General features: G+C 33.6%; 1 protein-coding gene across 2 annotated transcripts in view; it reads left to right on the top strand.

Moving 5' to 3' along the window:
* LOC113237436 (inositol-trisphosphate 3-kinase homolog) overlaps positions 1-17547 on the top strand; it is a 120538-nt gene that overhangs the window by 69114 nt on the left and 33877 nt on the right. The window contains exon 1 of one of the 2 annotated variants that reach the window (XM_026473908.1): positions 9528-9771. The exons of the other annotated variant lie outside the window; for it this stretch is intronic. Within the exon in view, the coding sequence (XP_026329693.1) occupies positions 9565-9771 (207 nt within the window). The 5' untranslated portion in view covers positions 9528-9564. Of the gene's footprint in view, positions 1-9527; positions 9772-17547 lie in introns of those variants that run through there. 2 annotated transcript variants of the gene reach the window in all.

Here is a 17547-nt window from a genome sequence, read left to right as displayed (position 1 = left end):
TATTGATATTTTTATACCAGCATCGCAGGTTACTATCTCGATTACGTTAGGTATATTACGGGAGTACGATCATGGAAATGAAATGTGTCAAAAATCCATCTACCTTAACAATAAATATTTTTGTATTTTGTATCTATCGAAATCTTCAATTTTTAATTTGTCAACAAATTCATGTCCGTAATCCCGGACTACACTCTGCGGTGGATTTGCGATCAAAAATGTAAACAAAGGTTTTTTTACCATCACAAAACAAAAATTTTAACAATTGTACAAGTCTGTCGACAAAAATTTCAACAATCGTGTATTTGTTTTACTATTAAATTGATTAAACTCTCAAATAGTCGTTATCTTTTGCCATTAGTATTCAACATCTAGTTGTTTCAGACATAAAAAAAATCATATATTTTCTTAAGAATCTCAACTACTACTTTTGAATTTTAGACTATCATTCACATTGACTTCTGCCGACGTTTGCAACTCAACTCTAACAACTGACCTACGTATTAAGTGCAGACATGCAGTCAACCTGCTTGTTGGCCGCCTTGCACTACTTGTCTTATTATGCTATGTCGATATAATATCGATATAGTATAGTAATTATTGTACTGTATATATTTGACAGCAACTTATAGTATGGTAACTTAACTGTCATTAGCACTCTACGTAATTTTTTATTAAATGTGTGTGACTATTCAATAAGGGCGGAAAAACATCGAAGATAAGTTTTTGAATATGATACATTGCAGTTGTAAGAAAAGAGGTTAGCATGCGCTACTTAACGATAATGTTTTATTATTGTTAGTGCGGGGTCGTGGCTTGCTGGTTGGTATTTACTATTGATAAAGGTGCATCATTAACTGGACCACCGTTCAGATCACAGAACCGGCCCTATCCGCTTCTCCATTGATAACTTTTCTGCACTCACTGATTAACTCTTGTTCTAATATGCCACTAGTCTGTTATGGATAACAAAAAGTAACTCTACATTTCAGCAATAAATCGCTATTGTTTGTCATTTCAATGAGTTGTGCGTTTAGCTTGAAGTTTGATTGTTTTAAAATTATATATACATTCTAATAAAATATCTGGTTAACGATGTATTGTAAATATGTGTTATCTCAATAAAACAGGAAAAATGGAAGTTTTTTAATTTTACATTTCTTGCAAATTATGTTTGTTCGTAAATATTTGTAGAAGATAAAATACGCGACACGGGATATTGTAAGTAAAAAAAGGAAAGAAAATAAAGTAAGGAGTACGGACCTTCAGTCTGTAGAGAGTAACTTATGAGGAAGACTTTTTGGTATGTAAGTTACTGAGTACACTACTCAATGAAGTCGTGTGTACCATCTGGATCGAAGCCATTGCGTCAAAAAAAAAATCAAATACTTGAAGAAAGTTTGTTAATTTCCCTTACAATTTTGGTTGAATATTCTTTGAAGTGTAAATAAATGGAAAATTAACTGAAACAAACTCTAAAATGTATTGAAAAGAACTGAAGAAATAGTGGAGAAGAAAGAAAATATTAAACTAAGTAACAATATTTGTATTGTAAAACATTATTATATATTAAAAAATAAATTTACTTATTGTTGAAATTATCCATACCTTTTTATTAAGAAACTTCTAGAAACTTAAAATACACATTGAAATTGTTGCTGATGACTGAGTCCTATTACCAATAATGCATGGGTTATATCGATAAGTGTATTGCAATGATGCAACAACTAATCTATTTCCTCAGAGTTCTACGATGTCCACTGCACATGGCCGACACACGTACGTAACTACGTACCTACACGTACTCCAAAGTATATTTCGTGGTCGTGTCGAAATAGATCGGGACTCAAAACAATAGACATATTGTATTAGGTATCGCCTTATAGCCTTAGGTATCTAAAAGCACCAGTAGTGCCCAATTTAGGAACAACAATGGGAATAACAACTACTTGCCGGTGGTCACTCGTAGAAGCACGATTGTCTATGCTATAAATTATGTATATTATTAATTAAACAAATATTAGTTACTTACGAGTATGATACTTTTCTGAATGACATATTTAAACTACGTAAGAATTTACATAGCATTAAATAAGGGGAATAATGTAATTAATATATTTTAGTATGGATTAAGAAAGTGATTTGTAAGTTTACTTCTTCTGCTTAAAGGTTGAAAATTAATCGATAGTTGAGGCCTGAGGCATCGTCCTAAGGAGGCTAACAAAGTTTCCCTTTTGGATAGTTGAACTACTACTATTTTTTAGCTCTGAATAAATAATAATAACAAGAATATGTTCCACGTTTGAGATGAAGAATCTATTAGGTATAAGATTTTCGTAACAAATGGAACTGCATTTGCAGGCCCCCTAGAAGATGGTATGAACAACCTTTGGTAACTTGAAAAGTAAAACAAACACGATCGTTTTTTAGGGTAATATAATTTTTAGCTTTTTAATTAACATTCATCAAAATAAATTTAATTTTCGTAGGCCATTAAGATTTTACCTAAGCTGAATACTGGCTTTCCCAATTAAAAATATCGAGTCAATGTTGACGACTGACTAAAATTTTAAAATTACAAAGTTTGAAATATATTTCTAATGTACATAATGAGTTTGTTCAACCGATTTCTTTACACAAGCTCTTTATATATGGACTACCTGTCATTCACAGTATCTTTAATGAGTTTAAATAATTAGGAGACATAAGGAAAAATATGTGTGAGGGTCGTAATGTTTTTTGCAACGTACCAAATTGTTTAGAGATGACTTATCTTTTTAGTTCTGCTCACCTACGTGTAGTTAAAAAACCCTTTACTTTTAATACCTGTTAATAATAAGGTCATCCTTAGCCGACTGAGCCAACCCTCAAAATAAATAGTGAATTAATATTCATTTAAGAACGTCATTAAGTGCTTTGCATATTTGATCCTTTTTTACAAGATGAAATATATTTTTGATTATAAAAAAGACGTGCTTATATCACAATTTATTATCACATTTTTTATTTATTCGTTTTTAATACAGCGTTAATAGCACTTATGATATCTACAAAAAATCAATACATAATGGCGCATTACCTTAATAGTTACAGATTTAGTTGTCTTGCATGCGCGCGCGCTTATCTTTAGGTGGATCACGACGAGTCATTGACGTCAGAGCCTGCAGGGTTGGTTCACACAAATCGGTCATAAAATTTGGAATTCACATCAAAGCACACATGCCTGACAAAATATTCAAGAATCTACTTTGTTCTCGTAAAATGCAAAACGGTTTCTTGATTGTATTCTAATACGAATACCTTATCATCGTCATAATCATATACATCCTGACTTCACCCACTGCTGGGTATAGTAATAATAATTCATTTATTACAAGTCACTTGGACCCATAATGTTATTTACAATGTCACTTAAAAATTAATGTTAGTAATAATTACATTTTAGTCCATAAAAATGAATACAGTCAAATTATTACAGAAATAAATTTTACAAATTTAATTATTACAGAATTACATTAAACAAGTCTAAATTATTACAGAATTAAATTTTACAAATTAGTTTATTAGGGATGGAATTAAATTAAAAGAATTATTACACAATTAATTATACAGAGCCTATGACTACCTTCAAGCAATGCGTCACAGTCGCTATCACTTAAAAATAACTTCCATTTTCACACGATTTTATACAACATATATACATATATATACAGTACAGTAGGTCAAAATTGGAGGATCGCTGCTATAGATCGATCACGTTCAACATCCGATTTGTCAAACCTATGAATCGGGATACTGAAAGCGCACAACTGTTGCTACCATACAAATGTCAATCTAAAAATGCCATATGCCCCACAGATGGATTGAAACAAAAGATCGGAATAACGATCCATTGATCGGTTATTAAAATAGTAAAAATAGGATTTGGATTGATTATTCAAGCTCAGAAAGCAAATTATGGATTGAGATTAAATAGAGAAAGCGGCCGTAAATAGGACAATCAAATCTAGAGGCAATCATCTTCAGGATACCATTTTCACTGTGCATTCATCAGCGATGCCGTTTTTTTGCGGATTATTGCGTTAAATAAAACCGTCCGTTTGGGCATCGGCAAACTGCCTTACGCGCTGCAGCACCGCAGTAGACGCAATAGTATCCTGAAGATACTATTGTATTGCACCCGTAAAGCGCTGGGCGCGGCTATAGGCCTCCAAGTTTTTGTGTTCACATACTTCCAATAGCTATCTATACACGTTAAAGCTGTGGAATTCGGATAACTAAATATTTTAAAAATAAAGCTCAATTTAAAAAACAAAAATTTTTTCTGGGATGACTACTCGTTTTAGAAGACAGCTACAGGATACCATTAGAGTAATTTTTGCATTAATAGAAGAAAATTGGTAATATCTGCATCGACGCCATTTTTCTCGGATCACCCACGTGTAGATACAATCACGTGCAAATAGATACGCGATAAATGCACTGGTACTGGTTGCAAGTTAGTGTTACTTTATTGATTTGCAACAATATCTATCATTTTATGATGTTTATTTAAGATATTTTATTGTATGATTTTAAAGCTATTGTTTGGTGTATGATGATTACTACTATTACTATTTCTATTATAATGATTTTGATAAAACAATCAACCTTTGCGTGACCTCGCAGTTTTTGTACGAAAATTCGTGTAGTCACGGCCATTAACCCTCAATATGCGTCGATAACATAATTTTTTAATTTAAATTATTATAAGTTCTTATTTGAGCACTATAATATTTGTTATATAATATATTTTAATACAAAATAGCATTTAAGTGTTATAATTAAATATTCTATATGTTGTAATTTTCAAAGATGATATTGATTTTTATTAAATGTAGAGTTTGCAGCGTTATTTTTAGAGTTTGCGTAAGTCTGAGCCTTGACTTGACTATGTTGGTATATTGAAAAGGAAATAATAAATCTTTAGGAAGTACTGAGAGCTATATCAGACAACCAAATTAAACGAAAAAGTCACAAGAGTCCGGCCTTCAGTCGTTTATTTTCGGTTTTATACGAAATCAATTACTTTTGGATCTATCTATCTTACTTAAACAAAACTCTAAGATGGATTAAATGAAACTATTTTTCCGAATTTAAATAGCGTACATTTGTTTTTTTTCAAACAAATCAACGGTTCGGGCCCTTCACAGGTCCCATGGTAACAGTTCAACGACCTGTAAAGGGCCCGAAAGTTGAAAAAACAAATATACGCGATTTAAATCCGGAAAAATAGTTTCATTTCCTATGTGTAACAATCGTGAAAGCCTAAAAACTGAGTATCTAAGATATATTCCTGAATATAACTCCATGTGATGCTAATCTTACTTCAAAACTTAAGTTTTGAAGTGAGATTAGCGTCACTTGTGAATAATAAGTACGCTTAAAGTTTTTGTTAAACTCACGTATCATAGAGTTCTTTGTGAAAGAGGTCATCCCGGAAAATTCTTCCATTATACCTGTTTTTGCCGCCAAGCGGTATTCCGGTTTTGAAGTGAGGGTGCTGGTGATATTAAAGGCACCTGGGACTAATCAACTTTGTCTCAAGGTGACGGGCGCAGTTGCGGTGCCCTAGAAGTCTTTGCGATTTAAAAGTCTGAGTGGCACTGCAACTTTTATGGGCAGGCATGTCGCTTACTACCAGGCATATGACTTGTTCGTTCCGTCACTTGATAATCGTGTTACAAAAAAGTACTTGTTAAATTCTCAACGACTTTGAATGGCGGAGCTGATCCGTAACTCAGACGATAATGCGTCTACAAAATCAGCTCGAAATATTTACATTATGTTTTTTTGCCACCCATCTAATGTCAAATATTTTTTTACTCATTTAAAACTATTATTTTGTTGAATTGTTTTTTTGCTTTCAGAAGTACATTATAATCACGTTATATATTTCATCTCTGCCTAAACATTTAATTAACGACATAAATTGTGGATTATGTAGTAGACATAACGATGTAATTTAATTCTTTTAATATTTATGGTGCTTCTCTTGATCGTTTAGTTTTTTGTTCTATCCATTATTTTTCCTTAACAGCGACCGGTTTTTAGATGAAAACTGAAAAAAAAACTTAAAAGTCGATAAAAGAAGCTAATTCTTGACACGATTTTTTATGTTACTTGGTGCTATATTTTGTGCAACAGTGAATTAACCATATTTATCATATATTGTTTACGGTATTAATGAAAATTGAACTTTGCTTTGTTTTTAATTAAGTAAATATGTCTTTTGACATTTACGTATCAAGTGATGAACTCTACTTAAATACTTTTAATCCATAATGAAAACTTTATCGTCTTTTTAACACGTTCTCCTAAAAGCCATTGTGTCCATTAGCAATTGAATTTACGTTAAACGTAGGACCTGCAACAAGTCTACAATTACATAAACCATACAAATGTTGAATATTTATAAAATGCTATCAGTAATTTTTTACTGCCCTCGGTTACCATGCTGATCTGCCACGCAGCACCCGGGACTGTTACGATTCCTAAGAAATATTTTATATGACCTACATTTATTTTTCTCGTGATGTTGGGTGTAATATGTGGTTGTCTGCTTGTTATGTGTCCTTGGCACCCGTGACGATGGGCTTTCCTAGTGCTAAATGAGTGTGTGCGTTATTATTATTATTTAAATCACTGATATAATATCACATATACACACATGTCACAGATATTTAAGTAACATATTAAAAGAAGCTTGTACGTTTTAAAAACGAACTCTGTTTTCACTACCATGTTGTGTGATTGGCGTATAACTTTTGTATATTATTAAGTGAACAGCCACTGCATGAATCTTGTGACACACGATGCAAGTAAACATAATCGCTATGCCGATGTCTCTAATGATCATTTTAGATGCTAGTTCATGCCGGCCACCTCGTGGAGCGTGCCCGACTATAATAAGAATAACGGCTTACAAACGGGACGCTTTGAGGGGTGCACGGTGTTATGCCGTCCTTTAGTGATTCGATCCGTCTGGCTTTTGCCCACACTGTTGTTATTATTACTCTTTATCTTAATGCCTTCCTTCGGAGAGATTATTAATTGTTTCTTAAACCCAAGTGAGAAGTGATAGAGACTTTTTCATTTATTATTTGTGTGATTGTACGCGTCTTGTAATAATAACAACGAAAGAGGTTATGTTTACGAATCAAGGCATTTGGAGAAAAGTGAGTACATGTTTTATTAAATAAGTTATGTGTAACTATTTGCGATCGCTTCATGATCATAAGTATCAAAAAGCGAAAAACTTTCTTGGTATTACAACGCCATTAAAGTATTGTAGCTTGTTCGCATTCAAGTTTTTCAACGTTGTTTGGTTATGTTTACCTCAAGTATCTCACGTGATAAATAGAAAAACATGAATTGATTATTGAAACTCGTGTTAACCGTTATAGGAAAAACTGTAAGTCACGTAGGCGTACGATATTAAAACCTTGTGTACCACAATTGGAATTTAATAGTCTCATTTTTTTAAAACCTGTTTTTGAGGATAACAACAAACATCATCAAAAGGTTGGTATGTAAACAATAGACGTCAAAAATCGGATAAAAATCTTTAGTGTTAATTAAATATTAAAGAGTTCGATTAAAAAAACTTGTTACAAATGCAAATATTAAAATAATTGAGGCTTTCAGCGCAAGAGTGGTGCAACCCACAATAACTTGATTTTTACTGCAATATTGCTTCAAATTGAAAATTAAAGTATGCAATTATTATATATTTGGATGCTCTTTTCATTATAATATTTTTTATGCATAAAAATACCATTCAAATATGTGTATAATAATTTTATATACTTTAGTATAATTTAAAGTAATATTGTAGAAAAAAAAATGTGGGTTGCACTACTTTTGCGCTGATAGTTTCGATTATACGCATACGTAAAACTTGGCAATGCTGATATAATCTTTAATTAGGTTTCTAAATTCGAAGACATTGTTGTAAAAAAAATATTCTTCTCTTTTCTTTCGAAATACAAATGTACTCTAAATAATAAACCTCTTTCGGCTCCAGTCTGTAGCGAAGCAACCAGCACCTGTATGACCAATGACGCACGAATTCCAGTTCATCGCCTAGCGAAAGATATTCAATGGCTCTGATGCTCTCCACATTATAAACTGTTGAATTATGCATCCTCTTCCACAGTATAAGCGATGCAGTGGCTGAAGATATTTTGTATTAAAACGATCAAAATGAAATCTGTATCAAATATCAAAAGCAATATTTCTGGAAAATAGCTCGATAAAACATGTTGACGTACCCGTCTGCTTATTATTCTATGGGAGTTGAATCGCGAATTGAAAGTGACTCTTGGGAATCAGACAAGTGCCTAACACGAATTGGTTTATCATAATCAATTTATTTGACCAATTTAGAGAGCAATAATATACCACCGTACCAAGAGATAAATAGTAAACATATATAGTGTCTAATTTTTTTCTAGAATTTATTTTCTTTGATACACGCATTTGCTTAAGTCGTCGCTGACATTGATACACTTTGCAATGCAGTCATCCGTTTCGCTTAATTACCTATAATCAATTCAGCTATTATCTTTTACTTAATCAATGCTTGAGAGCGTGCCTCTGTCGCATGATACTACATAGTTGCGTATCACTCTATTTATACCAGTGTATTCGTTTATTTATCTGACGATTTCATTGTTTAACAGTACTAATAGAATAATGCATGCAAAATATAACCTTAATTTAAATTCCTTAAGAAACTTAAAAATGCGGCAAGATTGATCGGCACTCGTAGGCTGAAGCAGCCACTGTTGCTAAATTCATTGACGTCATTCGCAAAACAAGATTCGGTGCTCGAGTTCGTTCTATACTCTTCCTACACGTATTTAAACGCACCAAATTTGTAACGTTTTAAATTGTCTTTGAAATGAAGACTCAATTCTTATGAGAAATAAATCATTGAGTACATCTGCTCGCAAGAGGTATTGCCGACCTCTCACAATAAAATTATATTACATGATAGCTATAATAATTACAGACTTAGGCAAAAATTATGATTTTGAACTTCTATGTTTATATAGATATACGTAGAGTTTTTGCGGCGTTTCTACATTAGATACCACCTACTACACCCGCTGCCAATCGCATGTATAACAAACCTCACAAAGTCATTACCATTACAATGTCAATAGTGTCGTTTTACTATTCGTTTTTATATTAATAAATATAGAAACTAAACATGATGAACTAAACCGTTATGTAGTGCGAAGGAGAGGGTAAAGAAAGCTCCGATTGTTTCAAGAACAATGGACGTTTCTAGGTGCTTCCATTAGGGCGCTTCCTTCGTGCTGGTTGAATAGTCGGAGTAAAAGCGGGTCAGGTCAGCGGCCATCGCTGCAGGGGCAGGGAAAGTCACTCAAGTGTAACCAGCTTGTAGTTTCTTTTTTGCAAACGCGGCATGCCGGGAGCGCATGCGCGAGTCACACGCTACGTCAGTGTTGTGTGGAGCCGACGTTCACTTCGGACGCGCGATTGGCGCTCGTGTGTATGAAAACCTCCATAGGAGTGTTGGAGGAACAAAGTGTCTTGTGTCGGGAGGATTTGGCAGCAATGAGTGGCGCAGGCGTGGCGTCCCGGGGCGCGGACTCCGTGCCGCTGCAGGCTGCGACCGAGCTGCCTGTCCGACTCTACATGAGAGCCCTCCGACAGTACCAAAAACTCCTAGACCTCAGGAGATTTGCCTCTAAGGATAAAGTAAGCAACTCTTTACTGTCATTAGAGATACTTAACTTTAAATTTTACCAAATGACATTTTAATTTATATTTCTCAAGTCAATCAATTCGTAGTTAACGTAGTTAAGTTATGTGTGGTATAGCAACGCATCGAGTGTATACATGCATAATATTTAAAATATCAAATATTTATATTTTATAAAACAACAATTATTTTCGCTGCTTTTAATGCTATGTTTTCCTCCAAAAGTATGACGTGAATAGAGCTGTATTATTTAATCTGTTGTTTAGCAATAAGTTAACCTTGATTAAGGCGCTTTATCAGCATAACAAATCGAACTGTACTGTAATAGCCATATTATTTCATGTATTTAGTTCCTTAAACATTCGACGTGTATATATATTTTCAAAGTAAATATACAACATGAATTTGTACGTCATACAGCATTTCAAGTAAATACATGGACACATAAAGTTATTGTTTATGCTGGTCAGTTGCACTGGTTCTTTTTAGTCATCCCTTACTAGTACCTAGATAATATAAATTTTAGCAAAATTTAGTTGCTTCATGGCCGTGCCCACTCTAATATGTAGAATCAAGTATCTGTCATTAGCTCCATTTAATTAGATTTGGTTTCATTTACAAACATTGTACGTAATATAATTTTTTTAGGTTTATTTCAATTGTATTTACTTTTTAACTGTGTAGTTTGAAAAACAATAATAGTCTATATGTACCCTATATTTACCGTAGTGCATCGATAACGTTATCCAATTTCTTTTTACTACAATTTTATATAGTCAGTGTGGTTACCAAGGAATAGATTTTTTTTATTTGTAGAGCTTTTTTCTTTCTCATAATCATCATCACAAAATGAAAAAAATAAATTTTTGGATTTGTTTTTAATTTTGAAACAAAATGGTGAAAATAAAAATAGTTGAAACATATTAATGTTATGGCAAGTACTAATCTGCCATATACTCGTAGAAGTGTTTTTCTTTTTAATTATTAAACTAGCGTCCTTCATTAAATGAATACTAAATTAAAAATCACTCTGTTAAAAAATAAAATTTGATCGAAGTTTCTACTAACCAAATGATTAACAACCGTAAAGGAAAATTGTACACGATGTGTTTCAACAGAGATTAAATTATGTCAGGATGTTTCTTATGTTTTGCCATATTTAGAACACTGCTTGCGTCAATCGCATAATTACTCCTTTAAATTTAGCTCCTATATATCTTAATTACTTGCAAAGGCATGGAGTTGCTATTTTTGTACGATAAGACTCACGCACGGTACCGGTTTGAATTATTTGAACTGACTAGAAATTTTCAAATAAAATCTTATTAACCATCATTAAAGATTAGACGCTGTTTTGAGCTTTATGTGCATGTAGTAGGAGCGTTAATCGTTTGCGAGAATAGGTTGTAATCTCAGCTAGTCATTGCGCCAAGGTTGCAGCGCGCCCACAGCGAACGATTAAGCTCTGAAGTGTGCTTGTGCAGGCACGATGGTTTGGACACGACGTTATCTCATGTACTTAAGTACCTACAGTACCTACATAGCAACGGGAGGTCCACACGAGTAAAGTACTATCAATGAATCATGTTGGTTGTATTGTTCAATGGATAACTTTTGAACCTGAACGACTGATCCCATTTATGTGTTTCTGTTGAAGGCTAATTGCACTCGTTGCATTCTATGATTATTGTTATGATAGAAATGTTGTGATAAGAAGATTAACGTAGAAACTCGTTTGCAAAAATAAAAAAGAACTGTCAAAACTGGTTCGGTGCACGACAAACATTATGCAAAAAGTAAAAAAAATGAATTTTGCAAAATTGTTCACATTTATATGTATAAAAAAATTTTGCACCGTACCTAAAATAAAGTTTAGAAAATGTTCTCTAACATAATTTTGTGCAACACAAATAAGTATTGTTGTTTTTTCCTTTTCAAGTTATTCATTACACGACATTGACCTTTGTCCAAGTTAAAACTTTGACACACTTTTTTCCTCCTGCTGTATAAAATAATGGTCAGAGTCAAGATCCTTGAGAACGGCCCAAATTTTTTTCTCTAAGTTTTAGAATTGCCACAGAGGTTGAGTAAAAAAAAATATAAACAAAGATAGCAATTACAGAATGTTGGTGGCTCTAGTATAACCGGTTTGGTGGAAAGATGACTACGGCCCTCTAGGACATCCGTGTAACCGCAAGCCATGACCGCCATAAGCCTGAATGTCAAGTTCGAAGAAAATGATTAAGCTGAATGTGTGTTCCATCCGATATATGTAGGAGTGACTGGGTTGATCGACTTCGCGTTCCTTCCTGTTCCCAATGCGTGACTAACTGTATTACTATGTTATACATTACCTACTGTGCTATTACCAGTTCACCTTCTTGCAATTGTATTTAAATGTCTTCTCTCCACATCCAATTATATTTCGATATGACTACGTGAAAAAAAAAAAACAATACGTTATTTTTTGTACAAAGACTCCAACAATCATCTTATTATTCAATCCCTGAATTGAAAGGATCAAAAGTTGATTGACGTGAAATGACGACATGAAATGTCGCTCGTATATCGCTCTCCAAATATTCAATTGAAAAAAATATATGTATGGCATTTCCATAAATTAAATGTGGTTTCGACAGACAAAGTCAATTTACACCCTATATGACACGATTATTAACGTGCTATAAGTTGTTTATTGAATTTCCAAGAAATGACACGAGAAGATAGATTGCGTGGTTCACGTCGTGATCTATCTAGTTTTCTTTGGAAATTGTGTCACTTTAACGTTTATACTTATTCTTACATTATAAAAAATATAATTTAATGATACTTAAAAATTAATTTAAGTTAAACACCAATCTAGATCACATCTTCAATAAAAGTTTAGAATGTGCATTACCATTATCCTCAACTTTAATTACGTTGCGAAATTGCGTAAAAAATATTTTTCCAGTTGTTCAGAAATAACCAGTAAATAAATGCGCGCGTTGGTTTTAGTTAGGTAGTCATTTATGAACACCATCAAGGGCCCAAAAGATCAACGGTTTTTTTTGCTAGGATATTAGCATTTGGGGATTATTCGACTCGTGGACTTGGTTGTGGTCTAGCCGTAGAAAAGCGAGAATGCAGAAGGTTCACTAGATTTATTGTAAGACACAGTAAAGAGGTAAAGAAAGACTGTAACAATTAATAAAATGTCCCAATGGTCCCAAAAGGACCTGTATAAATATATAATTTTATTATTAATCGACGTGAAGTTTTATAATAAGGAAATGAAGATAATTTGTGATTTATGGGTACGGTTTCTCGTTTCAAGAATTTTATGGGAGTGACGACTGATGGAACATACGTAAGAATAGTGAAGGAAAAGGGAATTCAAGAACGATTCAAATTTTAAAAATAAGTGGTCAGGAACCAAAAAAGAAGTGGGATGACGTAAGAGGTCAGCATCGTCACATGGCGATATATAACTTGAGATACCATATTTTACTTGAGATTCATGGAATGTTTCTCATCGAAGAGGAGTTTAAGATGTCGTGAATGGTTTTAGCATCGGCACCCAAAGTACCGTCATTATTGACATCGGCAATTTTATTCAAGATTAACATAAAACTGTGTGTATTACTTCCCCCGGAGCATTTAAATTAACATTGATGTCCGTTTGTCGAAGTAATAATTATAGATAGCAAAATGTTGTGATTTAGAGGAACAGGATTAACAGTTTGTTATAAAAAAGTCAATTTATATCTGCAAAAACATGCTTTTGGACAGAAAACACACCAGATGTTGATGTAGATGATATTGAAAAATTGCGTTGAAATTTTACGAAATCTAGATTAGTAATTTCCAGTATCATACTACGTAGTTTTTATTGAACAAGTTTTTATTACATTATTAATTATTATTTACGACAACATCAATGCCCGCATGGATCTCATACCTATATTTTGATATTAACAATTTATTGTTTGCTTTTGGTTACTGGCAGCTCAACAGCTGGTTATTACTTAAGTGCAGATAATATCTATAAAATATATATTATATTGTTATTCTCGTCATCACTTAACATTATAGTGCAGGCATAGAGAATGTAGAGTGTTGTGGCCATGCACAGGCGCAGTTTGACGGGACCGTTCCGCGTTGCCATTTCCGGCGTCCACGAGACACGACTCGCCACAAACATCGCTGATTGACCACTTCCGTACACATAGCTTAGAAGTTTACAACTGTTTTAATGCTATATTGTAATTCTATCTATTTAATGTTTAATTCCTTTGCAGTTTTTCCTTTATTTATAGGAATTGTATCTATTGGTTCCACGAGCGTCCAGAATATTGTATTTTACGGTTCACGTTTTTTAATAATATCTAGTGACGGGACGAATAAGTTGTTCGCCTGATGGTAAGCTACACGCCTGTCCATAACACTTGCAGTGGCACTCAGAGCTAAAGCTCTGAGTGCCACTGCAAGTGTTTTATTAGATTTAAAAAATCGTAAAGATCTGAGGGGCACAGCCACCGTGCCCGTCACCCTGAGACATAAGTTGACAAGTCCCATGTGTCTGTAATTTTACCAGCACCCTTACCCTACAAAATCGGAACGCAGTAATGCTGACATTACTGCTTGGCGGCAGAAATACGTATGGTGGCAGGACGAACTGTTTTACAGGGCGCTCTACTGCTACTAAAATCTCTACTGCATTCAAATAAATATGTATGTTCTAAAGGTATGCTACAGCATACTCTGTTCACAGCATAAACGCAAATTAGGTCATAATAACTGTAAATGCCTGTGGGAACTCGATTAACAGATTTTCATCTCATTTCTTTATCCAAAAATTGTTCTTACTCTGTTATCTATGAATTATGTAAATATGTGTTTTATCGTTCACTCGGCAATAGCAGGTGAAAGAACAGATAAAATATTTTTACGATAGTTTGTTTTACAAATTGTTATCAGAGCCGTTTTTTAAACTGAATATTATTAAATAAAACATTGCTTAAGGTTAGGTTAGGTCTAGGTTATGTTACAAATGTATATGTTCTCTTAAGACAAGTCATCGACGACGCTTGGGTATGAAAACAGTGCCTCTACTTTGAGTTTACATTGACTGTTTAGTATAAAATATGTAATAGTTTTGTATGGTAAATTGTGCGCCGCCCCAGGCGGTTACAAGCAGAACTAGCATTTCCTGCACAGTTCTCTTTGTGAAAGGATGATTGCATTTCTTCCTCGTGTAAGAGTTTGTCTAGGAATGTATAGTCACCATACCTAACTCTGCCGCAACACTGTACGTGAGCGTTATTGCGTTCTGGGTTTGAAAGGTAAGGGTTATGATGATGTAATTACAGGCACATGGGACTGACTTGTCAACTTTATGTCTCAGAGTAACGGATGCAGTGGCTGTGCCATTCAGGTCACTACAGCGATAGTACAACTGCTGTGGAGCGCCTGTTGGTAAGTGACCAGCCTTGTCATTTACTAACAGGAGCACAACTAATTTTCGTCACATGATATCTTGAAAAAAAAAACAATATTATACACGGTCACTAGCGACAACTGACATTGTAAACTCTGCTAGAAGTACCTACAGGTTGCATTTCGTCGCATTGTCACGGTCAAACTAATCAATTACAATTATTATTCTAATGAATTTGTATTAATTTTTTTTTCGTCATCATTACACTACTTACATTACAGGTACTTGGATGTTAGCGTAAATATTGGATAATCGCATAAGCGCGATTTATTCAGTATCTGTAAATTTGTAAATTTACACTTTTTTGTGCAAATAACACGTATTAGTGTTATCTGCATAGAGTTAGATCTCTATGCTCGAAAACTAGAATATTACATTTTGCTTTTTTCTCTATATAAATTGTTTATAACGGTTGTGTGTAAAAACCTGGTGGTAATTAACTTGCGTACTTTCGCATAGTGTTGTTTTGCTTATAACATATTCCATAACTTCGGAAACCAGAAAAGGACGCTACAGTTCAACGACCTCTGTTTGTTACATTTTAGCGACTAGTAACCTCCGGTTCCTTGTCGGTTTGTATCATAAACAAAGATTGTTGGCTTAAGATCATATGAGCATAGTAATCTGCTTTGACAAGTTGAAGGAAATACGTCACGATGCTAATTCCTTTGTACCAGCTTTTAAATACAAAGGATATTAGCATTCGTTCCACTTTCGCCCGCGCCGTTCATGAATACGCTCCTTTGTTCTCACGCTCAAACTCCACACGCAGCACCCATTACTTTCAATGAATAAATAGGATAATATATTTCATACTGCAGTTTCGGCTGAAATTGTGCATGACTGAATAATGCCATCATCTAGTTATGCATCGCCACTAATTGTTACAAATTGTTGTTCAAAGGAGCCAGATAAGTAAAATCATGCCGCTGAATTTACATGTCTTCTTAAGAAGAAATCGATAGACCATAATTTCGGTAGGAGACTATCACTAAAAATATTTCTAACCAAAATTAAATGTCTGAAGGAGAAGAAAATTTGAATTTAAGAAAAATTTATTAATTTTATTAAGAAAATATTTTAGTTGTAGTAGAGTTCCTTGTGAAAGAGTTCGTCCAGGGAAATACTGCCACCTTACCTATTTCTTCCGCCAAGCAGGAATGACAGTATTTCTGCGTTCCTGTTTGAAAGGGTACTGAGTGCTGGTGAAATTACGGGCACATGGAACTTGCCAACTTATGTCTTAGAGTGACGAGTGTAGTGGCAGTGCCCGTCAAATGTGGGCGATTTAAAGCTCTGAGTGATACTACAAGTATGAACATACTTGTCGCTTACTACCAGGTGCATTACTTATTCATTCCGTCTCTTGGTATTGTAAATTTTATTTTTAAAATTCTATATGACCACATATATGTTAATACTATATAAAAAATCCAACTTTCTTTTTGTTGTGTGAAGTTTCTTTTTGTGTGAAGAACATTTTGATATTAATTAAATGAAATTGATCTTACCGCCTTTTTTTGAGCATAAAGTATGTGATGCATGTGATGAATTTTTAGAAGTAACACCATAGACAATTGTTTTCTTTTTTAATTATAGCAATGGCGAACTTTTATGTTAATTCAGTTGGCTGTTTGATAGCACAAATTAGAAAGATATAGTTTGACAGTTTTCAATATTTTTTTCAATATTAGTTTTTACATAGTTCATTGTTAGTGGATATATTTAAAATTTTGAAGCAACAGACACAAATGGATTTTCATACTTATTTCCTGGATTAGGCGGGCATAAAGTTACATGGCCATTAAACAACAAACTTTGTGTGTACTTTTTAAAAATTATGCAATAATTTTCGTACAAGAAAAATAGTTTTTTAATAAAATACACGAATACTAACATATTAAACTACTAAACTTTTTTCATCTTAGGGCCTTAGAACCATTGTGACTTTCCTTGTAAAGGGGAATCTAACTCATGATTGAGAATTCTTAAGAACCGCAAAATAAGCAGAAAGTGTATGTAAATTGGCTTGCCGTACTGCATTAGTCTTAATAGTTTCAGGGTACAAATGTTGAGAAATCAGTGCGAGTGCGAACTTAAATATTTATTCAACATGTTGTCGCTATGTTATGTAAAGCTGGGGGCGGCATTTATACATAGAGACAATACTTTTTAGGTCCTTTTATGAGCATTTTACTATTAAATGAAATAAGTGGGAGTACATATATTTACTTTGACGATTAGTCCAAAATGTAAAAAACGTATTGATGTTGTTTTTTTAACATTTTAAGAA

Source organism: Hyposmocoma kahamanoa, unplaced genomic scaffold, assembly GCF_003589595.1.
Source record: "Hyposmocoma kahamanoa isolate Upper Pololo Valley unplaced genomic scaffold, ASM358959v1 93, whole genome shotgun sequence".
NCBI lineage: Eukaryota > Metazoa > Arthropoda > Insecta > Lepidoptera > Cosmopterigidae > Hyposmocoma > Hyposmocoma kahamanoa.
Note: the sequence above shows the minus strand (reverse complement) of the source record. Positions and strands in the feature narration are given on the sequence as shown.